We start from the raw sequence: 24,952 nt of genomic DNA on the forward strand, positions 1-24,952 counted from the left end.
TATACCCCAGGCTGCCATTTATATACATATCTAGTTAAACTGAAGTTAGAGGAAAAACTAGATGCTACATCCCACACTGACATCCCACTAGACTGTAGAATGTTTGTTATAATGTCATACCTTCATATAGGTGATACATACCGGTGAAGGTTTTGTTCTATTCATGGGTTAATGCAGACACAATAACATTGACTTTAAATGTTATTTTTTTATTTTGTCCAGTCCCGTAAACAGCCACTAGATGGTGGTATAGTAAACAAAAAGTTGTAATAACAAAGCAAAATATATACGTAGAGTCAGCTCACCACTTCAGCAGTTCATGTGCAGACACAGCGGGGATTCATGCAGGGGAGCACGGAGCCATACAGCTGAGCCGGTACTCAGAGAGGAATGTCCAAAACCAAACAATAAAGTGATCCAGCTCCCCTAAGAGATGAACTTTTAATCTATAGGTTAAAATCCATGTGTTCAAAATAACCCAATTAAAAGCTAAATGAAACACTGACGCGTTTCGGTCAGAGAAAAAACCTTAATCATGGCAATGTTTTAACTGTGGTTACATGCTTCTTATATACCCTACTGCATATGACTTCAGGGTTTCTCAGTCTGCTCCCTATTCGGCCGGTCACCTGACCATACCTATTTGCACTCTGGATACACCTGCCATGTGCAACATTCTGGGCTGTGTATGAGGAAGCTTGGACTCACATACAGGATAATTCACATTGCATAAGAACAAACATATACGTATTTCAAATATATGCAATTTGCCAATGTAACAATAAACAAAAATACTTACTATATACACCAGGTCATTTCAAACTGTATGTGGGGAAGCTTGAGCTTACATACAAGCTAATTCACATTGCGTAAGTGTAACCATATGCGTGTTACAAATATATACAACTCACAAATATAGCAGTGTACAAAAGATGCTTAATATATATACGCCAGGTTATTTTGACAGTTTTAACCTTTTGGGTATCTGGTGCCCAAACGGAGGATCCAAAACGCCTCCTGTCTGAACACCAGCTTAGTCCAATCTCCTCCCCGCTTCGGGGTTTAACTCTTTCAATACCCTGTAAGGTGAGATGAGTAAGATCACTTAAGTGAACTTCAGCGAAGTGCTGGGTTAAGCCAGACATTGCTTTTTAGACTTCATGTACATTCTGCGGCATGCGGACATGTTCCGCAATTCTGGTTTTGAATTTTCTGGACATGCAGCCCACATATTGGAGGCTTTACGCAGAGCAAGTGGCCAGGTATACAATATGTGTTGTTGAGCAATTAATGAAGGATTTTACAGGATATGTTTTCCCAGTGCTGATTGAATGTACAAAGGAAGAAGAATCTATATATTTACACACATTACACCTGTTTTGATACTCATTGTGGATTCGAAACCAGATGGACATTACTAAAAATAATATGGGAACAACGAACAGAACTGTAACCCTCACCAAAAATGAAATCTTGCCTGAAGTTCAAAGCACCCCTCCTGAAAATGAAAACAATATAATAAAACATATAAATAACAACATGGCTACATTCAGTACCCCATACAGCATCCATTTTCAACAAATTAAAAATATTATTTTAAAGCACATACCGGTATTGCTTCAAGACGAGATCTTGTCTAAAATATAAGCCAATGGCATAAGGGTAGTACCACACAAGGGGTTTTCTTTACATAATCAATTGTCACCGAGTAATCTTACGAACAATAGAGATAAACCTACATGGTTATCTTGCAAAGGTACTTACAAATGTAATCAGGTGTAATGTGTGTAAATATAATAATCTTTCTTCCTTTGTACATTCAATCAGCACTGGGAAAACATATCCTGTAAAATCCTTCATTAATTGCTCAACAACACATATTGTATACCTTGCCACTTGCTCTGCGTAAAGCCTCCAATATGTGGGCTGCACGTCCAGAAAATTCAAAACCAGAATTGCGGAACATGTCCGCATGCCGCAGAATGTACATGAAGTCTAAAAATCAATGTTTGGTTTAACCCGGCACTTTGCTGAAGTTCACTCAGGTGATCTTACTCATCTCACCTTACAGGGTATTGAAAGAGTTAAACCCCCGAAGCGGGGAGGAGATTGGACTAAGCTGGTGTTCAGACAGGAGGCATTTTGGATCCTCCATTTGGGCACCAGATACCCAAAAGGTTAAAATTGTCAAAATAACCTGCATATATATATTAAGCATCTTTTGTACACTGCTATATTTGTGAGTTGTATATATTTGTAACACGCATATGGTTACACTTACGCAATGTGAATTACTGTTTGAAATGACCTGGTGTATATACTAAGTATTTTTGTTTATTGGTACATTGGCAAATTGCATATATTTGAAATACGTATATGTTTGTTCTTATGCAATGTGAATTATCCTGTATGTGAGTCCAAGCTTTCTCATACGCAGCCCAGAATGTTGCACATGGCAGGTGTATCCAGAATGGAATTAGGTATGGTCAGGTGACCGGCCGAATAGTGGGCGGACTGAGAAACCCTGAAGTCATTTACAGTAGGGTGTATAAGAAGCATGTAACCACAGTTAAAACATCGCCATGTTTCAGGTTTTTTCTCTAGCCGAAACGCGTCAGCATTTTTTTTAGCTTTTAATGGGGTTATTTTGAGCACACGGATTCTAACCTCTAGATTAAAAGTTCATTTTAGGGGAGTTGGATCACTTTATTGTTTGGTTTTGGACAAAGTTATGATCTCTGTGAAGTGAAGAAATATCTGTGGCTTGGCTTTGATCCAGAGGTGAACTGATCCTTACTTGTAAATGTTTAGCACTAGTTGAAAACTGTGAGTGGTTGCCTTCAGTAAATTTCTCTCTTAATAGGAACATTTATATATCATGCCTTTTGGACTACAGTGAATTAATATAGACTATTGAATTAATTTGTAATGGGCACATACACAAGTGTTATTTATACCAGATTGTGTGCTATACTCTAGAAGCATAGCATCAACCAAGTATGTCATGTTGTTTTTTTTTTTTTTTTACTGTCACGTGTATTATATTTATTGCTTACCCCCAGATATAAAAACTTTTTATATGTTGTACATCTTGGCAAAACAATAGTTTTTCTAAGATACTTCATTATTTCCACATTTTATTCAAGAAAACTGCCTTTGAAAATCCTACCACTAGGGGTCCCCATACCTCCTAGGACACTGATGCCCCCCCCCCCCCCCCACTGCAGCATGAGCGTGTCCAAGAGTCATGGAAATGAGGTGGCTGATTGACAAGACTGCAGGAGGAACACAGCCTGCAGCAACACTGCTGTAACACAGAGTTTTACCAATTGTGCCTCCAGCTATTACAAAACTACAACTCCAAGCATGCCTGGACAGTCAAAAGATGTCTGAGCATGCTGGAAGTTATAGTTTTGCAAAAGCTGTAGGCGCAAAGCTGAAGGCAACACTTCTGCAAAAAAGAGTTATCCACTGTACCTCCAACTATTCCAAAGCTACAAGTCCCAGCATTACAGGACTGGCAAAGGATGATACACATGAATGACATAGAAACATATATAAAATGTATGCATAAAAACCACTGTACTTATAGTACTAAACCTTTTAACTAATTTATGAAGATCTAAGCTATACACTCAACATATTGACTTTTGTAGAGTACAGGCAATCTCCAATAATAGAGGAATGTAAGATGTAGCCTATAGCACTGTCCCCCAGTGCAGTGTTTTATTACTTGTCCCTGTTGTCCCAGGGCTTAAAGGGGTACTCTGCCCCTAGACATCTTATCCCCTAAGGATAGGGGATAAGATGTCTGATCACGGGAGTCCTGCCGCTAGGACCCCCCACGATCTCCCTGCAGCACCCGGCATTTGTTTAGAATTCTGGCTGCGGCGCCAGAGGCTCATGACATTACGGCCATGCCCCTCATGATGTCAGTCACCTTTAAATCTAGGAGAGCCAATAAGTTCAGGACCAAGCACTTGCCATAGAGCGGTATAGATATGAAGCCTCTTGCTGCCAAAAGAGCAGAGAAGCCAGGTGGAGCGAGGATGAGGTGAATAGAATTTTTGTTAAAATACTTCTATTAAAAAGACACAACTAAAACCATATATATGTAACCGCTTGTCATACCCATACACAGTGCAAAAAAATAAAAGACGTTTCTTCCATAGCTTAATATAGCATATAATCGGAAGACAACTTCCAGAGTCAAGAGAAATTCTCCTGTACCAGAAGCCTTCATGTTAGATGTGACAGTGACGGAAGACTCAAGTAATTTTCATCAACTGTCTGTGAACGTATGTACAAGGTAAGAACTGACTGTCCACAACCTATCCCGTCTACATTTTATTAAACACTAAATCTGTTTATAGAAAACCCCTTAATATAAGAAAATTACTAGATACTGAGGCGTTTATACAGGACACAGTGTAACGTCTGGCTCTGGCCGTACACAAAGGGTTAAATAACTCTAGTTGGGCTGGAGCTGCTTGGAGTTCACATGTGTTGTCTGGGTGTGGTTCTTAGCTCTGCTACCTATCAGGAAGGTGTATCCCTGATCACCTGCATATATATATAAGCTAGGAGCAGTGATCAGTTCAATGTCTGTGAAAGGTTATACCTTAGCTGACACCTCCTGCTTACTGAATACCTACTTGTTTATTGATCTTTGGCTTTTCACTTGACTCTTCTCTTGCTCTGCATTCCTATACTCCACTATCTCCTGGTACCGACCTCAGCTAAACTGACATTGATTTGACAGTGTGTGTGCCTTAGTGTGTCCTTGTTAGTTTGTGTGACTCCTACTGTTTTTGTATTTTCATTTTTTGACAACGCTGACCCAGCACTTAGCAGGGAGGGTTTGTCATCATGGTTGTCGATCTGTCACATAGGGCGGATAGGCAATAGGTAGGGACAGTGGCTGTGGGTGAGTTAGGGCTTCACTGTTCCCTGTCCATTCTTGACACACAGTTTCTGAGGTGAATCCTAATATTATATTATAATAAGATATAGTAAGGTGTATGTCAGGATCCGGGCTGGCGGAAGGTGCGGACACTGTAGGTGGAGCCTCTGTGCCAGAGAGGTGATGGCGTGGGCCGTACCAGGGGAACGGAGTCTAAGGGGTTACTGGTATTCACCAGAGCCTGCCGCAAAGAGATATGGACTTGCTGCGGTGGTAACCCCCAGGTAGTTCCACCCGGTAGCGACTCAACCCCTCTGGTAGCCGAGATGGCGCGGTACAAAAGGACAAGGCAAGGCAAGGTCAGACGTAGCAGAAGGTCAGGGCAAGCGGCAAGGTTCGTAGTCAGGGGCCACAGCAAAGGTTCTGGGAACAAGGGAGTGGACACTCAAGAAACGCTTTCAAAAGGCACTAGGCAACAAGATCTGGCAAGGACAGGAAGGGGAAGTGAGGTTTTATAACGTTTTACAGTGATTGGGCCAGGCATCAATTAATGGTTCACTGGCCCTTTAAATTCAAGAGAGCCGGCGCGCACGCCCCCTAGAGAGCAGGGCCGCGCGCGCCCGGAGGACACAGCAGGCAGAGGGACGTAAGTAAGACGGGATGCGGCCCGCGGGTGGACTTGTGCCGCCACGCGGATCGCATCCCCACCGGCATCACTGTAGCAGCGCTCCCGGTCAGAGGGACAGACCGGGGCACTGCAGGAGGGCACACGCCGTGAGCGCTCCGGGATGGAGGCGGGACCCGGAGCGCTCGGCGTGGCGTTACAGTACCCCCCCTTAGGTCTCCCCCTCTTTTTGGATCCTAGGAACTTACAGATGAGTTCTTTATCAAGAATATTGGCCTCAGGTTCCCAGGACCTCTCCTCAGGACCGCAATTCTCCCAATTGACCAATTTTTTTTTACCTCTGACGGTTTTGGATGCCAGGATTTCTTTTACGGCAAAGATGTCGGAGGAACCGGAGACAGGGGTAGGGACCACGGCCTTGGGAGAATAACGGTTAAAAACAACAGGCTTGAGTAGAGAAACATGGAAAGAGTTAGGAATACGGAGAGAGGGGGGAAGATGAAGTTGGAAAGAGACAGGGTTAATTTGTTTTTTGACTTTGAAGGGGCCTAAAAATTGGGGGCCCAACTAGTAACTGGGTACACGGAATCGAATGTACTTAGCAGAAAGCCATACCTTGTCACCAGGGGAAAATACAGGAGGATCCCTTCTTTCTGTCAGCATGTCTCTTCATACGAGAAGAGGCCAGTAGAAGCGACTTCTGAGTTTCACGCCAGATGGAAGAAAAATCTTGAATCTTCGATTCATCCACGGCAGGAATCCCAGAGGAAGTGGGGATGTTTGGGGAGCAGGTGACGGCCGTACACCACAAAAAAAGGAGATTTGGAAGAAGACTCAGAGTTTTTTAAATTGTACGAAAATTCAGCACAGGGCAGAAGGTCGACCCAATCATCTTGGCGAGAGGAGACAAAATGTCGCAGGTAATCACCAAGTATCTGATTCACTCTCTCCACTTGTCCGTTGGATTGAGGGTGGTAAGCAGAAGAAACATTTTGTTTGAGTTTTAATTGGCTGCAGAGAGCCCTCCAAAATTTAGAAACAAATTGGACGCCTCTGTCTGAGACGATGTGCGTGGGAAGCCCGTGGAGGCGAAGAATATGAAGAAAAAATAATTTTGCCAATTGTGGCGCAGAAGGAAGACCCGGCAGAGGGACAAAATGAGCCATTTAAAAAAAACGATCAACGACCACCCAGATGACTGTATTGTTGCGGGATGGTGGCAGATTGGTGATGAAGTCCATAGCAATATGGGACCATGGCTGTTCAGGTACAGGTAAAGGAAGGAGGAGACCTGCCGGCTTTTGGCGTGGAGTCTTGTCACGGGCACAGGTTGTACAAGCCCGAACAAAATCAGTCACATCCTTCTCCAAGGAAGACCACCAATAGTGTTTGGAAATCAACTGCACAGACTTCTTGACACCAGCATGTCCGGCCAAAAGAGAAGAGTGACCCCATTTAAGAATTTTGAGGCGAAGGCGAGAAGGTACAAAGGTCTTCCCTGGAGGAACTTGCACAAGAGTGGTTGGAGCGGAGGAGATCAGACACTCAGGAGGTATTATGTGCTGTGGAGGGGCTTCAGATTCGGAGACATCGGTGGAACGTGATAGTGCGTCAGCTCTGACGTTCTTGTCGGCTGGACGAAAATGAATTTCAAAATTGAAGCGGGCAAAAAACAATGTCCATCTAGCTTGGCGAGGATTTAATCTCTGGGCAGTCTGGAGATACAATACATTTTTATGATCCGTGTAAATGATGATGGGATGCAGGGACCCCTCCAAAAGATGTCTCCACTCCTCAAGTGCCAATTTAATGGCCAAAAGTTCACAATCTCCAATCCAATAATTTTTTTCTGCAGGAGAGAAAGTCTTGGAGAAAAAAACGCAAGTGCAATTTTTCCCAGTAGTGTTTTTTTGAGTTAAGACGGCACCGGCACCGACAGAAGAAGCATCCACTTTGAGAATAAAAGGCTTCGAGGGGTCAGGCCTGGACAGAACAGGTGCAGAAGCGAAGGCAGCCTTGAGAAGGTTAAAGGCCTCCTCCGCCATTGGTGGCCAGGACCTCGGGTTCACGTCTTTCTTGGTCAATGCTACAATAGGTGCAACGATGGTGGAGAAGTGGGAATAAATTGACGATAGTAGTTAGCGAACCCGAAGAAACCTTGGATAGCTCGCAGTCCAGAGGGGCATGGCCAATCCAGAACCGCAGAAAGCTTGTCAGGGTCATTTTGAAGGCCTTGACTGGACCCAATGTATCCCAGGAAAGGTAGACTGCTGCGTTCAAAGAGACATTTTTCAATCTTAGCATAAAGATGATTTTTGCGTAGGCGCTGTAACACCTGACGACATGGAAGCGATGTTCCTCAGAGTTGGAAGAAAAAATAAGAATGTCATCCAGATAGACTATTACACAGGTATACAGCATATCACGAAAAATTTAATTGACAAAGTCCTGGAAAACTGAAGGGGCGTTGCAAAGGCCGAAAGGCATGACAAGATACTCAAAATGTCCGTCACGGGTGTTGAATGCAGTCTTCCACTCGTCTCCTTCACGTATACGGATAAAATTATAAGCCCCTCTTAGATCAAGTTTGGTAAAAAATGTTGCTCCCCGCAGACGGTCAAACAGTTCAGAGATAAGAGGGAGTGGATAACGGTTCTTAACTGCAATTTTATTTAAACCGCGGTAATCGATGCACGGACGTAGGGATCCATCTTTCTTAGCAACGAAGAAGAACCCTGCTCCAGCAGGAGAAGAAGATTTTCTGATAAATCCTTTTTTTTAGATTTTCTTGAACATACTCGGACATGGCTTGGGTCTCTGGAGCAGAGAGTGGATAAATCCTGCCATGAGGCGGAGAAGTACCAGGAAGCAAGTCAATAGGGCAGTCAAAGGGTCTGTGTGGTGGTAAGACCTCTGCTTGCTTTTTACAAAAACGTCAGAAAAGTCCTGGTAGGCCTTAGGCGGGCCTGGCAGAGGCGAAGCAATGGTTACTTGACTGGTGGGTGAAGTCTTAAGGCATCGCTTGTGACAGGTAGGACCCCAACTCTTAATGTCCCCAGAAGACCAATCAAGGGTGGGTGAGTGGCGCTGGAGCCAAGGCAACCCAAGTAGAACTTCTGAGGTACAGTTGGGAAGCACAAAAAATTCAATGTCCTCATGATGGAGGACACCAATGTTCATGCGCAAAGGCTCTGTGCGATAGCGCACGGTACAGTCCAGATTCTGTCCGCTCACGGAGGAAATGAAGAGGGGCTTGATGAGACGGGTCACAGGCATGTTGAATCTGTTGACTAATGAGGCCTCCATGATATTTCCTGTTGAACCAGAGTCCAGAAAGGGCACAGTAGAAAAGGCAGTTTAAGCAGGCAAAGAAATCCTTACATGAATCGTCAGACGTGGAGAGGATGAATCCGCACCCAGTAACGCCTCTCCCACGTTTACTAGGTGCGTGCGTCTTCCCAGATGCGGAAGACGCAGAGGACAGTCCTTTAGGAAATGCTCGGAGCTTGCACAGTACAGGCAAAGGTTCTCATTCCTACGGCGAGTCCTCTCAAGTTGGGTCAGGCAAGACCGATCCTCTTGCATAGCTTCATTGGCGGAAGGCACAGTAACAGGTTGCAGCGAATGCTGAAAGAGAGGTGTTAGGCAGGGAAGCCGCCTGGTGTGAACAAGATCCTTTTCTTGGTGTAGCTCCTGTCGCTTTTCTGAAAAACGCATATCAATGCGGGTGGCCAAATTATTACGTTCAAACAGGGCTGAGGGTATCTCTCATGCGGCCAGAACATCCTTGATGTGGCTGGATAAACCTTTCTTGAAGGTCACGCAGAGAGCCTCATTATTCCACTCTAATTCTAAGGCAAGAGTCCGAAACTGAATGGCGTAATCGCGCACTGTAGAGTTTCCTTGAACAAGATTCAACAAAGCCGTCTCGGCTGAAGAAACCCGGGCTGGTTCCTCAAAGACAGAGCGTACTTCTGAGAAGAAGGTCTGGACAGAAGTGGTGACTGGATCGTTGCGGTCTCAAAGCGTAGTGGCCCAAGACAAGGCCTTTCCAGAAAGTAAGCTGACCACGAATGCCACCTTTGACCGTTCAGTTGGAAATTGGTCAGCCAACAGCTCCAAGTGCAGAGAACACTGGGACAGGAAGCCACGGCACAACTTAGAGTCCCCGTCAAACTTGTCAGGAAGAGAAAGACGGACTCTGGTACTGGAAGCGGCAGCTTGCAGTTGAGGAGGTGCAGGAGCTGGCGGGGAAGACGGCTGCTGCTGTAGAGGCAGAAGTTGCTGAACCATTGCAGTCAGTTGGGTCAACTGATGTCCTTGTTGGGCTACCTGTTGAGACTGTGGAGCCACAACGGTGGTGAGGTCTCCAAGGCTTGGTAGCGGCACCTCATCAGAATCTACTGTCAGGATCTGGGCTGGTGGAAAGTGAGGACACTGTAGGTGGATTCTCTGTGCCAGAGAGGTGATGGCGTGGGCCGTACCAGGGGAACAGGGTCTAAGGGGTTACTGGTATTCACCAGAGCCCGCTGCAAAGCAGAATGGACTTGTTCCGGCGGTAACCCCCAGGTTGCTCCACCCGGTAGCGACTCAACCCCTCTGGCAGCCGAGATGGTGCGGTACAAAAGGACAAGGCAAGACAAGGTCAGATGTAGCAGAAGGTCAGGGCAGGCGGCAAGGTTCATAGTCAGGGGCAACAGCAAAGGTTCTGGGAACAAGGCAGTGGACACTCAAGAAACGCTTTCAAAAGGCACTAGGCAACAAGATCCGGCAAGGACAGGAAGGGGAAGTGAGGTTTTATAATGTTTTACAGTGATTGGGCCAGGCACCAATTAATGGTTCACTGGCCCTTTAAATTTAAGAGAGCCGGCGCGCGCCCTAGAGAGTGGGGTCACGCGTGCCGGGAGGACACAGCAGGCAGAGGGACGTAAGTAAGACGGGATGCGGCCCGCGGGTGGACTTGTGCCGCCAAGGGACAGACCGGGGCGCTGCAGGAGGGCACACGCCGTGAGCGCTCCGGGATGGAGGCGGGACCCAGAGCGCTCGGCGTTACAGTGTACCTTATTCCTTACAATACACATATCTGCTGCTGAAGAACCTCAGTTTTAAGGATGCCCCCAACTGGTTTATCGTCCCTACACTGGGCTATGCATAGAGGCATCAAGAAGCTCCAGACTATTGCACGGGTGTCAAGAAGCGTAGGTCCAGTCCAAAACCACACAAATATGGTACCAAACCTATACATAATAGGTATTTACACGTCTGTAATGATTTGTACAATAAAACAATAATGGTATTTATCCAGCACGGTGAACGCCGTTAAAAAGAAAACCAAACTAACTAAAATGTGGAAAAAAAAAAGATCAAGAGGTGGCATGAATCACAAATTTTGGTCTAAAACGTGCAAAAAATAAACCCTACACAATGGCATTGGCCAAAAAATAAAAAAGTTATAGCCGTCAGAACATGACAATACTAAAAACGAGAAAAGGATTTTTGTTGGGAAAAGGAAAAAGAACATAAAGCTATATAAATTGGGTATCGGCATAATCGTACCGACTTACGGAATAAAAATTACATAATTTTTAGCATACAGTGAATGCCATAAAAAATTTATAATAATAAACAATGCCATACATTTTTAGATTTTTCATAATATTTTTTATTTTTCTCAAAAAATGCTGCATGAATCAATAAAGATTTACCACTAATATAAAGTACAATATGTCACGAAAAATCATTCTCAGAATCACGTCGCTAAGTAATAGCATGTCAGGGGTATTACCACTTGAAGAGACACAGGCCAGATTTGAATAGTTGGGCTTAGTCATTTATGTAAAATAGGTGGCGTCCTTAAAGGGATATAACCCTTTTTATTACTGGTAATACTAATAATAATGGGATTTATATTGTATATCTATATATTCTGCTATTATATCCTCTCTCTCTAACAATACATGTTACAGAAAAGGCCTCTAAGACCACTGTTCTTTTTTGGTTTCAGCTACAAAGGGACAAACAATAAGACTGGAATGGTAATTCTAGATATAGGACTCCTTAGTGGTTTTGAATTAAGCCCTATAGGTATTCCCACAACTGACATTGTCAAGCTGGTGGAACCAAAAGAAGATAAAGTTTACGTGTACTTGGATTCGGTAAGTTATTAAAAGTAAAGTACTGTGTGTTAGCAAACTATTTAATTTCAATGGTAAAAATAATTTACAGGTGTCTGATTTCTACAATATAATAATGCTTAATTTTAATTGTCTACTGAATTGTCAGTAAAAAGGACTGATCTTGGAGCAAGGAGAAAAAGTAACACAAAGGCAATGCTATTCTTTACTAGGTAAAACACTGGTCTGCATTAGCGAAAATAAAAAAGGCAAGCTACAAAACAGTCCGAAGTGCTTCTTATAGGCTATGTTCACACACTGTAAAATCAAAACAAAAAAGCCATAAAATATGTATAAAAAGCAGCCATTTTTAATATGTAATAATGTATTCCAATACTATGGAAAAGCATCCGTCAGTGCACATATTAGGGCATTAATAAATCCTCAGCATAGGTTCCCCTGCCAGCGCACTGTATTATGTAAAGGCAGATGCTAGAGATAGTGAAGATTTCAGCAAGCCTGTGCACCCATACTGAAATGCTTAAAGCTAGCAGAGATTTCAACAGCCGTTTACACTTGTTTGCCAGTTGAAACTGCCATAAATTTTTCAGAAGGGGGCGGCCAGCCCCCCCCTCACCTAAATCCACACCCCTTTCTTACGGGTCACACCCCTTCAGCAAGATCCAAAAAACAGCAAATACGCAAAGAGAGATCAGGCGAAGAGAGATCACAGCCTGTTAGGCCGACATGTCCCCGCTGCTGCCCTGCTCCAAGCGCAATCAGAGCACACAGCAGAGACATGTCATTTTATTCCCCACTGCTCATCTCCGTACCCAACGGAGATTAGCAGTGGGGAATAAAAAGACATGTCCCCACTGTGCGCTCTGGCTGCGCTTGGAGCAGGGCAGCAGCGGGGACATATGGGGCAGCTGTGGGGAATATATGAATGAGGCAGCGCATTGGGGGTACAGGTCAGGTACGGTGGCAGGGAATGGAGCGCTATAACAGCACACAGGGGGGACATGTCCCTCCATTCTCCGCTGCTCCTCTGTCAGATACAGAGATGAGCAGCAGGGAAGGGAATGGAATGTTCCTGCTGTGCGCTGTGACAGCGCTAGAAGACCAGGTAGCAGGCAGGGGGGGGGGGGGGGGGGAATCATACATATACACATGGGGGGAATAAAAAGGAATATACTTAAGGAGGAATGTGATTATACAGTAAGGAACACTGAAGTTTAAAAACCCAGCCGGGAGCCCTGAATGGCTGATCCGTACCAACCATTCAGGGCTCCCGGCGGGGAATTTAAAAATGAAAGTAAAATACATCGTACATCGCAGGGGAGTGGAGCATGCCGCCCGCTCCCCTGTTTAATAACTTCTAATCGCATCAGGTTTTAGAAGTGAGACCCGGTGTGATCAATCCCTCAGCCCCTGTACTACAACCCCCATCATGGAACAGAGTCGTTTATTTACCCGTTTGTTGTGACGGAAGAAAAATTAGTGCATGTGCTGTTTTTTCTTCCGTCACAAATAACGTATGTTATTCATGACGAGCTATAACAGGTCATCACGGATAATCAAAAAATCCCATAGACTTTAATGGGATTTTGCAACGGCCATTTAACATCCGTTTATAACGGGTCTTTTAACGGAGCAACTTTATAGTGTGAAATGGGCCAAATATGATTCATTTTTTTTTTTTATATAATTCAGGTTTTATTTATGTTTTTCACAAGTGTGAAAATTGTCCTGCTACAGGGTAAAGAGCTATGCCCCACTGATAGATGATTCACAGCACTAATCTTATATATGAGGCCATATAAATGCTGTGTGGATTTACTGCATACAAGATTAGCAGTGAACATACATGCATACAATTTAGATATTGTATAGTATGAAGACTCTGAACAAGTGATTTAAATATTACATTTATTTCTCTTAGGTTTCTACTGAGAAGATTTGTATATCTGTACCAATGGTTCGGTATGCGATTGTTGCAGGTTCACAGGATGCTGTAGTTACTATTTATGAATATTATAATCCAAGTAAGTACATGTCTAGTTACATTTATTTTGTCATACAATGGTAAATTGATGTTTCAAGCTTCCTTTAAAGGAAACTGCTGGTTCACCCACATTAAACACTATAGTGGTATAGTGCAGGTGAACCTGAGTAAAATAATGTAACACATAAATCAGTGGTCCGGTTACAGAGTTATAACCCCTGTTGTTAGTAAGCATATCTGGTCTTTTGCTCAATGGATATGGGAGCCGGCTTTCTGAGAATCCTTGCCACCTTCCCCTGTGCTCCCTTATTCCATCTGTTGAATATACATAAATCTTGAATGTCATGTCCTAATGACTTGAGAGCCTGTGCCCATGTGAGAGCTCTGCTAAAATAGTAGAATGCTCTTGTGGCACAGGCTCCACCTCATTAGGACTTGAGGTTAAAGAGGAAGGAACGGTGGAGGGTACGACTCCTAGGATCCCCAATGATCTTGAAAACAGGCAGAGCCATTGTGCTGCCTGGGTCCAAGAGTGAAATGCTGCCCCCCCCCCCCCCCAAAAAAAAAAGTACTGAGCCATAAAATTGCACTGCAACTCACATTAATCTCCAGCATTAGGTAGGCAGAAGTTCCCCCACATTAGGTAGCATAGTTTCCCCACATTAAGTAGCATTGTCCCCACATTAGGTAGCATAGTTTCCCCACATTAGGTTGCATAGTTTCCCCACATTAGGTAGCATAGTTTCCCAACATTAGGTAGCATAGTTTCCCCACATTAGGTTGCAGTTTCCCATATTAGGTAGCATAGTTTCCCCACATAAGGTAGTATAATTTCCCACATTAGGTAGCATAGATTCCCCACATTAGGTAGCATAGTTTCCCCACATTAGGTAGCATAGTTTTCCCACATTAGGTAGCATAGATTCCCCACATTAGGTAGCAGTTTCCCCACATTATGTAGCATAGTCCCCTCCTGACACACACAGACACACATACATAGACACACACACACAGAGACACACACACACATAGACACACTTACCTGGCCTGTGCAGTGCTTCTCCTCTCCGGCGGCGGCCTGACGAGTGACGTCACTGACGTCCTCTTGTGCGGGTCTGCGGAGGGACATCACTTGTGCGACGTCCCTCGTCAGACCCGTTCAGCCGACCGCAGACTCACTTTTTAAAGTGCCTGCGGCGCTTTTATGTGCCACGGATGCTTTAGAATAATGAGTAGCGACAGCGCAGCGGCAGGGTCGGCCCTACCATGAACCTAGGAGGCACAAAAAAAAGGGGCAGCAAAGTGTCATCCCTGAAAAGTGCCGCCTGGGACCAATGGTCCCACTGGCTCCCATGATAGGGCTGGCCCTGAGAACAGGGACCTAAGTTTTGTCTTGAAGTGGATCAGCGATGCGCTTATTAAATTCCCTATAAAAAAATGGATGTAAAAGCAGTCGCAGGGGCTCTAGCAGAAGAGTTAAAGGGGTTTTCCATGATTAGGAAATGCATTGCTGCTTTCTTCCAGAAACAGTGCCATGCTTGTCCTTAGTTTGTGTGTTGTTGTACAGCTCAGTTCCATTAAAGTGAATAGAGCCATTTTGTAATACTGTGCACAACCTGTGGACAGCTTTTCCACTGTCTTTTGGAGGAAAGCAGCAATGTTTTTCTAATCCTGGACAACTCTTACGTAAGGATCTCAGAAGAGGAATAAAAAATGTGTGTCACAGTGGATTACACAATATAAAAAGGTTTCAAAATCATACTGCTTAATGCAATATTAATACATTTTCTTTGGTTTGAAAAAGTGTTCTTTTCTCTCACATTAGGAAACACAGCAACAAGGACATATAATTCTCTGACAATGAAAAAGATCTCATACTGTGAATTTTGTGGATTCAACTGCACTCAGTGCAGATCAAACGTGCCAGCACCACCTCAGACCAGCGCTTCTACAAAACCAGCGTTCTACCTGCTGGTCCTCTCTATCATTCTTATTTCTTACATATTGTAGTACATTATTATATTGCCATTTTGTTATATTGCCATTTTTAAAGTACCAAACTCTAAACTTTTTGTTGAAAATTTGCTCATATACAGTATTTATTCATTTAAGTTCATGACTTATTTTGTGATGATAAAAGAAACTTAATATTCAATATTAAAGCACGTGTTACTTGTGTTTTAGAAGATGTCTTTTATGAATACATATGATGTACATATACAAACTCAGTACAACCATACCTTTTTAACAATGGATAAGGGCCCTGTCATTTTTTTTTTCAAAATCTATTCTTTCTGTTTATTTCATTGTTCTCCAAATGCAAAGAGATTATACAGGCCTACTTTGACTACTTTGTCATAATATGGCTTCCATGAAGGGACATTAGCCCTTACCTCCACCACCATACAAATAAATGTAAAAGAATAAAAATGGGTTAAACATAGCTTCAATGCCAGTGTACATGAGCACTATGGATAATATACTAGACATATCTTGCCACATTTTAGGCATCTCAGAAGCAGCCATTAAGTTCATCATATGCTTATCATGTTAATAAGGTTTCTGACCGCTGGGACACCTGCATGGTGCTCCGGCCGGAGATACAGTGGCCGGAGATACAGTGGGGCAAAAAAGTATTTATTTCAGCCACCAATTGTGCAAGTTCTCCCACTTAACAAGATGAGAGAGGCCTGTATTTTTCATCATAGGTATACATCAACTATGAGAGACATAATGAGAAAAAAATCCATAAAATCACATTGTCTGAGTTTTAAAGAATTTATTTGCAAATTATGGTGGAAAATAAGTATTTGGTCACCTACAAACAAGCAAGATTTCTGTCTCTCATAGACCTGAAACTTCTTTAATCCCTACTGGACCTATGACGTACCGCTACGTCATGACACCCTGGGTCTTAAGGACCCATGACGTACCGGTACGTCCGTGGGAATTCCGGTCCCCGCCGCGCGCCGGGCGTGGATTGGATCGGGATGCCTGCTGAAATCATTCAGCAGGCATCCTGTGCAAATGCCCAGGGGGGTCCTGAGACCCCCCCCCCCCCGCCATGTATCTATGGGGAGGTGGCGATTTCGTCCAGCCAATAGCAGCCGGCAGGGCAGGGGTTAACCAGCTCTTCTCACAGCTCTGCCGGCTCACTGAGTTCGGTCAGCGGTCAGAGCTGCAAGAAGGAGCCGTTGACCTCCCCTCTGCGAGATTGGAGCCCCCTCACAGAAGAAGATCCCCTTAGAGCAGGAACAGAATACAGAAAAGGGAAAGGTAGGAGTCAAAAGTAAAAAAAAAGTAAAGAAACATTTCCTCCCCCTGGCCCCCAAATTGGTCCCCAAGGGTCCCCCACAATTTTTTAAGCGTGACTCAGACCCTATTAGGGGTTCAGGGTGCTGCATTTGCCCCCCCACCACTGTACAGCCTCCATCCCCCGCCACCGTAGAAAAAATGCGATGGCTCGCCGGGCATTTTCGGTGGAGGAGGCATACGCTTTTCTTGCCTCCGACTCTGATTCTGTCATTGAGGATGAGGAATATCCTACATTCCTGTGTTCTTCCTCATCCTCCTCATCATCTAGTACTGATGATGAGCCCCCCAGAAGACGGCGAAGACACCGCCAGGCGAGGCCACGTACCCCCCATGATAGTGACCCAGTGGCTGACACTAGTACGAGCATCCATGCCGCTCGTACTAGGAGTCCGACCCCCCAGACAAGTGTACTGGAGCCCCCTTCCGGTGAACCTATCTGGAGACCCCCAGAGGGTTATAAAGCACGGATTCCGGAGTTTGTTGGCGACTCCGGAATCCGGATTGACACGGCCGTGTTCACTGAAATTGACTTTTTCAGTTATTTTTTCAGCTTTGTTAATCACATGGTGGAGCAGACGAATCTGTACGCTCAGCAGTTCACCACCCTGATTCTTTTTTGGCCAGGCCCAATGAATGGTACGCCATTGATGCAGCAGAAATGAAGACATTTTGGGGTCTTGTGCTGCATATGGGCCTGGTCAAAAAGCCCTGTGTCAGACAGTACTGGAGTGGGGACATCCTATACCAGACCCTGCTTTACAGTATGGTCATGACACGGAAGCGGTTCGAGGCAATTTGGAAATGCCTTCATTATGCAGATAATGCGGCATGTCCACACAAAATTTTTGGAGGCCTACGTACTGCTCAGGGAGCTCTCGGTTGATGAGTCTCTTATCAGTTTTAAGGGGATACTCATCTTCCACCAGTATATTCCCTCGAAGCGGGCGCAGTATGGCGTGAAGCTCTACAAACTTTGTGAGAGTGCCTCCAAGTACACTTACAAGTTTAGAGTATATGAGGGACGAGATTCCCATATTGAACCCCCAGAATGTTCCCCCACTCTTGGTGTTAGTGGGAAAATCGTTTGGGACCTTGTGCACCCATTGCTGGATGAGGGTTACCACGTGTAAGTGGACAACTTTTATACCAGCATCCCTCTGTTCACATCCCTTGCCGCCAGATCCACGTCCGCATGTGGGACCGTGCGGAAGAACCGGAGAGGCCTCCCTCTAAATTTGATCAAGGCACCTATTCCCACGGGTGAGTCCTGTGCCCTTACCCATGAAAACCTGTTGCTGGTCAAGTATAAGGATAAGAGGGATGTCCTTATGCTGACCAAAATTCATGGTAACGGCAGCTCACCTGTCCCTGTGCGAGGAACCACAACAACAGTCCTCAAGCCTGATTGTATTCTGGACTACAATCGGATCTGGGGGGGAGTTGAAGCTCTACAAACTTTGTGAGAGTACCTCCAAGTACACTTACAAGTTTAGAGTATATGAGGGACGAGATTCCCATATTGAACCCCCAGAATGTTCCCCCACTCTTGGTGTTAGCGGGAAAATCGTTTGGGACCTTGTGCACCCATTGCTGGATGAGGGTTACCACGTGTACGTTAACAACTTTTATACCAGCATCCCTCTGTTCACATCCCTTGCCGCCAGATCCACGTCCGCATGTGGGACCGTGCGGAAGAACCGAAGAGGCCTCCCTCTAAATTTGATCAAGACACCTATTCCCAAGGGTGAGTCCTGTGCCCTTACCCATGAAAACCTGTTGCTGGTCAAGTATAAGGATAAGAGGGATGTCCTTATGCTGACCAAAATTCATGGTAACGGCAGCTCACCTGTCCCTGTGCGAGGAACCACAACAACAGTCCTCAAGCCTGATTGTATTCTGGACTACAATTGGATCTGGGGGGGAGTTGAAGCTCTACAAACTTTGTGAGAGTACCTCCAAGTACACTTACAAGTTTAGAGTATATGAGGGACGAGATTCCCATATTGAACCCCCAGAATGTTCCCCCACTCTTGGTGTTAGCGGGAAAATCGTTTGGGACCTTGTGCACCCATTGCTGGATGAGGGTTACCACGTGTACGTTAACAACTTTTATACCAGCATCCCTCTGTTCAGATCCCTTGCCGCCAGATCCACGTCCGCATGTGGGACCGTGCGGAAGAACCGAAGAGGCCTCCCTCTAAATTTGATCAAGACACCTATTCCCAAGGGTGAGTCCTGTGCCCTTACCCATGAAAACCTGTTGCTGGTAAAGTATAAGGATAAGAGGGATGTCCTTATGCTGACCAAAATTCATGGTAACAGCAGCTCACCTGTCCCTGTGCGAGGTACCACAACAACAGTCCTCAAGCCTGATTGTATTCTGGACTACAATCGGTATCTGGTGGGGAGTTGATCTCTCTGATCAAGTCTTCAAGCCATACATGGCCATGTGGAAAACACGGAAATGGTACAAAAAAGTTGCGGTCTACATGGTACAGGTTGCCATGTACAACTCTTTTGTACAGAATGTACCAGAGTGCTGGCATCACAAGGACATACCTTCAGTTCCAAGAAGAAGTCTTAAAGGTCCTGATCTTTGGCGACCGGGAAAGAGCAGGCCGGACTACCCAAGGAACTGAAGTTATAGGTGCCAGGATCGTCCCAGGCCAACACTTTCCACATGAAGTCCCCCACACTGGAAAGAAGGGACAAACCCAGAAAAGATGCAGAGTGTGTTACAAGAGGGGGATACGGCAGGACACCACCACTCAGTGTGGCACTTGCCCTGATCATCCGGCCTCTGCATTGAGGATTGCTTCAGGGAGTATCACACTTCCATGGAGTACAACATTTTCTTCATTTTAATTTTCCATAATTCGACCCCAATATACTAAGTCCAGAGTACATTACAAGTTTTAACCCAATAAAAACACTAAATTGCCCAAAAAAACTCTTTTATATAAAGAAAAAAAAAAAAAAAACTGATATGACCTCTGGGGTATTTAAAAAGAAAAGGGTCATAGGTCACTATCATCGGGGACTTTTTTTGTTGCATCAAATGTGCAGCATTCTCTCTCCACCTGAGCGGCAACCGGTTAGGGACGGCCACACACACACATTACATTCCCAGAATGATGATTCAGAGCATAGGGTTTAGGGTGGGCATATTTTTTAGTTTTGGCTATGCTCTGAGTCATCATTCTGGGAACAAAACCTTTTTGTATGATTTCCCGTCCCACTGTACCCCACTTTATTTATTTAGTGTACCCCATGTAATGCCCCTTGAGGGGGGGTCCCACTGTTCTGGCTCCATAGGCAGCTATGCAGAAGCTCAAGGCCCCTGACTGCGCTCCTGCTCCTCAGAGAACGGTGTGCACCCGCAGAGCTGCTAACGTCCAGACATGAAGTATGTCCTTACTCCAAAGAAATGTACTTACAAATTTCATGTGACATTTTCTCCTGTTACCACTTGTGAAAATGAAAAAATTGGGGTAACCCCACCATTTTAGTGTAAAAAAATAAAATTTTTCCTTTTCACATCCCACACCCTGTGGGGTGTTAAGGCTCACTGTACCCCTTTTTACATGCCTTGAGGGGTGTAGTTTTCAAAATAGTATGCCATGTGTTTTTTTTTTTTTGCTGTTCTGGCATCATAGGGGCTTCCTAAATGTGACATGCCCCCCATTTTAGAAAAATTAGCAAATGTGACTCCCCTTCTGAGCATTGTAGTGTGCCTGCAGTCCACTTAAAGTACAACTGTCATGAAATTTTAGTGTAATAACCTGCACACAGCCTTTGTACTGTGTGCAGGTGTTGTGTACAGCAATTATTTTACCTCATATTTGCAGGCTTTTGTGACGCTAAAAAGTGCTTTTAATAAAAGCCACTGACGGTCGCATAGGCGTGGTGCGACGTAGGTGATTCCCCGCCGCCGCCACGCCCACCCACACGCCCACTTTGTATCTAAGTGCTGGGATCGCTGTGTGATTGACACACAGGTCCCAGCGCATGCGCCCTTCAACTAATGTAACGTGCGCGCTGCTGCGTGTCATCCAGCGAGCGCTCGCTCCTGCCGCCACCGTCCTCCTCAGTGCTCCTGCGCAGGGCTAGGTGCAGAGAGCACAGGAGCGAGCGCTCGCTGGATGACACGCAGCAGCGCGCATGTTACATTAGTTGAAGGGCGCATGCGCTGGGATCTGTGTGTCAATCACACAGCGGTCCCAGCACTTAGATACAAAGTGGGCATGTGGGTGGGCGTGGCGGCGGCGGGCATCGCGTACCTCGCACCACGCCTATCCGACCGTCAGTAGCTTTGATTAAAAGCACTTTTTAGCATCACGAAAGCCTGCAAATATAAGGTTAAATAATTACTGTACACAACACCGGCTCACAGTACAAAGGCTATTATCACACAAAAATTTCATGACAGTTGCGATTTAACGTCCACACATGGGGTATTTTCCATACTCAGAAAATATGGGGTTACACATTTTGGGGTGCATTTCTCCTATTAAATTTGGGGAAAAAACTGCATTTTAGTGAACAAAAAAAATCATTTACACATCCAAAGTCATCAAACACCTGTGGGGTGTTAAGGCTGACTGTACCCCTTGTTACGTTCCTTGAGGGTTGTTGTTTCCAAAATAGTATTGTTTTTTTGCTGTTCTGGCACCATAGGGGCTTCCTAAATGCGATATGCCCCCCCCCCATTTCAGCTAAATTTGCTAATTTGACTCCTTCTCTTCTGAGCATTGTAGTGCGCCCGCAGTGCACTTGACGTCCACACATAGGGTATTTCCATACTCAGAAGGGAAGGGGTTACAATCTTTTTGGGGCATTTTCTCCTATTACCCCTTGTAAAAATGTAAAATATGGGGGAAAACCAGCATTTTCGTGAAAAAAAATAAAAATCATTTACACATCCAACTTTAACGAAAAGTCATCAAACACCTGTGGGGTGTTAAGGCTCACTGTACCCCTTGTTACATTCCTTAAGGGTTGTAATTTCCAAAATAGTATGCCATGTGTTTTCTTCCCTCTGTCCTGGCACTATAGGGGCTTCCTAAATGGGACATGCCCCCCAAAAACCATTTCAGCAACATTTGCTTTGCAAAAGCCAAATGTGAATCCTTCTCTTCTGAGCATTGTAGTGCGCCCGCAGTGAACTCGACGACCACATATGGGGTGTTTCCACTCTCAGAAGAGAATGGGTTACAAATTTTGGGGGGCATTTTCTCCTATTACCCCTTGCAAAAATTTAAAATTTGGGGGCAAACTATCATTTTAGTGAAAAAAATAAATAAATCATTTGCACATCCAACTTTAACGAAAAGTCGTCCAACACCTGTGGGGTGTTTAGGCTCACTGTACCCCTTGTTACGTTCCTTGAGGGGTGTAGTTTTTGGGATGTGTTTTAATTTTGCTGTCCTGGCCACCTTGGGGGCTTCCTAAATGCGAAATGCCCCCCAAAAAACATTTCAGAAAAACTCACTCTCCAAAATCCCACTGTCGCTCCTTCCCTTCTGATCCCTCTAGTTCACTCACTAGAGGTTCACTTAAAATCCACTTCAAAACTGAACTGGTCCCTGAAAAGTTTGGAAAATTGGAAAATTGCTTCTATACTTTGAAGCCCTCTGATGTCTTCCAAAAGTAAAAACATTTCAACTTTATGATGCCAACATAAAGTAGACATATTGTATATGTGAATCAATATATAATTTATTTGGAATATCCATTTTCCTTATAAGCAGAGAGCTTTCATAAAATTTTGGAATTTTTCACCAAGAAATGATGCAAGTATAACACTAATATAAAGTAGAATAGGTCACGAAAAAACAATCTCGGAATCAGAATGAAAGGTAAAAGCATCCCAGAGTTATTAAAGCTTAAAGTGACAGTGGTCAGATGTGCAAAAAATGGCCGGGTCCTAGACTGAAAATTGTCTGGGTCCTTAAGGGGTTAAGAGTCTCCTCTGTCCTCCACTCATTACCTGTATTAATGGCACCTGTTTGAACTTGCTATCAGTATAAAAGACACCTGTCCACAACCTCAAACAGTCACACTCCAAACTCCACTATGGCCAAGACCAAAGAGCTGTTAAAGACACCAGAAACAAAATTGTAGACCTGCACCAGGCTGCGAAGACTGAATCTGCAATATGCAAGCAGTGTGGTGTGAAGAAATCAACTGTGGGAGCAATTATTAGAAAATGAAAGACATAAAAGACCACTAATAATCTCCCTCGATCTGGGGGATCTGGGGCTCCTCGCAAGATCTCAGGTGCAAAATGATCACAAGAATGGTGAGCAAATATCCCAGAACCACACAGGGTGACCCAGTGAATGACCTGCAGAGAGCTGGGACCAAAGTAACAAAGGCTACAATCAGTAGCACACTACGCCGCCAGGGACTCAAATCGTGTCAGACATGTCCCCCTGCTTAAGCCAGTACATGTCCGGGCCCGTCTGAAGTTTGATAGAGAGCACTAGGATAATCCAGAAGTGGATTGGGAGAATGTCATATGGTCAGCTTAAACCAAATTAGAATTTTTTGGTAAAAACTCAACTCGTCGTGTTTGGAGGAGAAAGAATGCTGAGTTGCATCCAAAGAACACCATACCTACTGTGAAGCATGGGGGTGGAAACATCATGCTTTGGGGCTGTTTTTCTGCTAAGGGACCAGGACGAATGATTTGTAGACAGGAAAGAATGAACGGGGCCATATATGGGGAGATTTTGAGTGAAAACCTCCTTCCATCAGCAAGGGCATTGAAAATGAAACTTGGATGGGTCTTTCAGCATGACAATGATTCCAAACACACCGCCCGGGCAACGACGAAGTGGCTTCGTAGTAAGCATTTCAAGTTCCTGGAGTGGCCTAGCCAGTCTCCAGATCTCAACCCCATAAAAAACCTTTGGAGGGAGTTGAAAGTCCGTAATGCCAGTGACAGCCCCAAAACATCACTGCTCTAGAGGAGATCTGCATGGAGGAATGGGCCACAATACCAGCAACTGTGTGTGGAAACCTTGTGAAGACTTTCAGAAAAAGTTTGACCTCTGTCATTGCCAACAAAGGGTATATAACAAAGTATTGAGAAGAACTTTCGTTATTGACCAAATACTTATTTTCCACCATAATTTGAAAATAAATTCTTTAAAAATCAGACAATGTGATTTTATGGATTTTGTTTTCTCATTATGTCTCTCATAGTTGAGGTATACCTATGATGATAATTACAGGCCTCTGTCATCTTTTTAAGTGGGAGAACTTTACTTTTTTCCCCACTGTACCCGGGTGCTGTACTTGTGCCGGGCAGGAGATAGCGGTGGGTCCCAGCAGTAAGACCCTCCGTGATCAGACACTTATCCCCTAGAATAGGGTATAAATTGTCCTTAACTGCAGTACTTCTTTAACTAGAATCTCACATGTGACTCCTGCAGCCAATCAATTTCCTCAGTGGTAACATGCCATACTACTGGCATCACCATGAAAATCATGATGACAGTAGTATGACAGTATATACCTTTGGCAAAATTTTGAGTATTAAATCATATGCAACGAAAAAAAGGAGGCAAATGCTGTGATATTTTTGTATTCATTTATTTATTTATTTACTTTTTGAATAACTGATTTTAAACTTTTTTTTACCTTTTTGTTTAGGCCCAGAAGGGGACTTGAGCACATGATCACTGGATTCTTATTATAAGACACTGCAATACTTCCAAATCGTTCCCACAGCTCCTGAGCCCATGGCATGTGGAAACTGCACAGTTCTAATATTATTAATATTATAATGACTATTATTACGTTGCAGGAAGGAAAAAAAATCTGTCTTTTTCAGCTGTAATTGGTCTAAATACGTCCACAAATCAAAAAACTACAGTGTGAAAGGAAATTAATGAATGCTTACACCGGAAATACTGATGTATTACCAATTTTTTTTTTAAATACAGGAAAAGTTGTACATTGAGGCTTTTTACTCCAGAAAATTG

General features: G+C 44.3%; 1 protein-coding gene across 1 annotated transcript in view; it reads left to right on the forward strand.

The window, feature by feature from the left end:
* Positions 1-24,952, forward strand: part of LOC130361023 (uncharacterized) — a 229,556-nt gene that overhangs the window by 156,218 nt on the left and 48,386 nt on the right. Inside the window, exons 32-35 of the mRNA XM_056563582.1 lie at positions 4,173-4,309; positions 11,533-11,683; positions 13,584-13,686; positions 15,472-15,655. Coding sequence (XP_056419557.1) covers positions 4,173-4,309; positions 11,533-11,683; positions 13,584-13,686; positions 15,472-15,655 — 575 coding nt within the window. The remainder of the gene's footprint in view (positions 1-4,172; positions 4,310-11,532; positions 11,684-13,583; positions 13,687-15,471; positions 15,656-24,952) is intronic.

Source organism: Hyla sarda, chromosome 3 (assembly GCF_029499605.1).
Source record: "Hyla sarda isolate aHylSar1 chromosome 3, aHylSar1.hap1, whole genome shotgun sequence".
NCBI lineage: Eukaryota > Metazoa > Chordata > Amphibia > Anura > Hylidae > Hyla > Hyla sarda.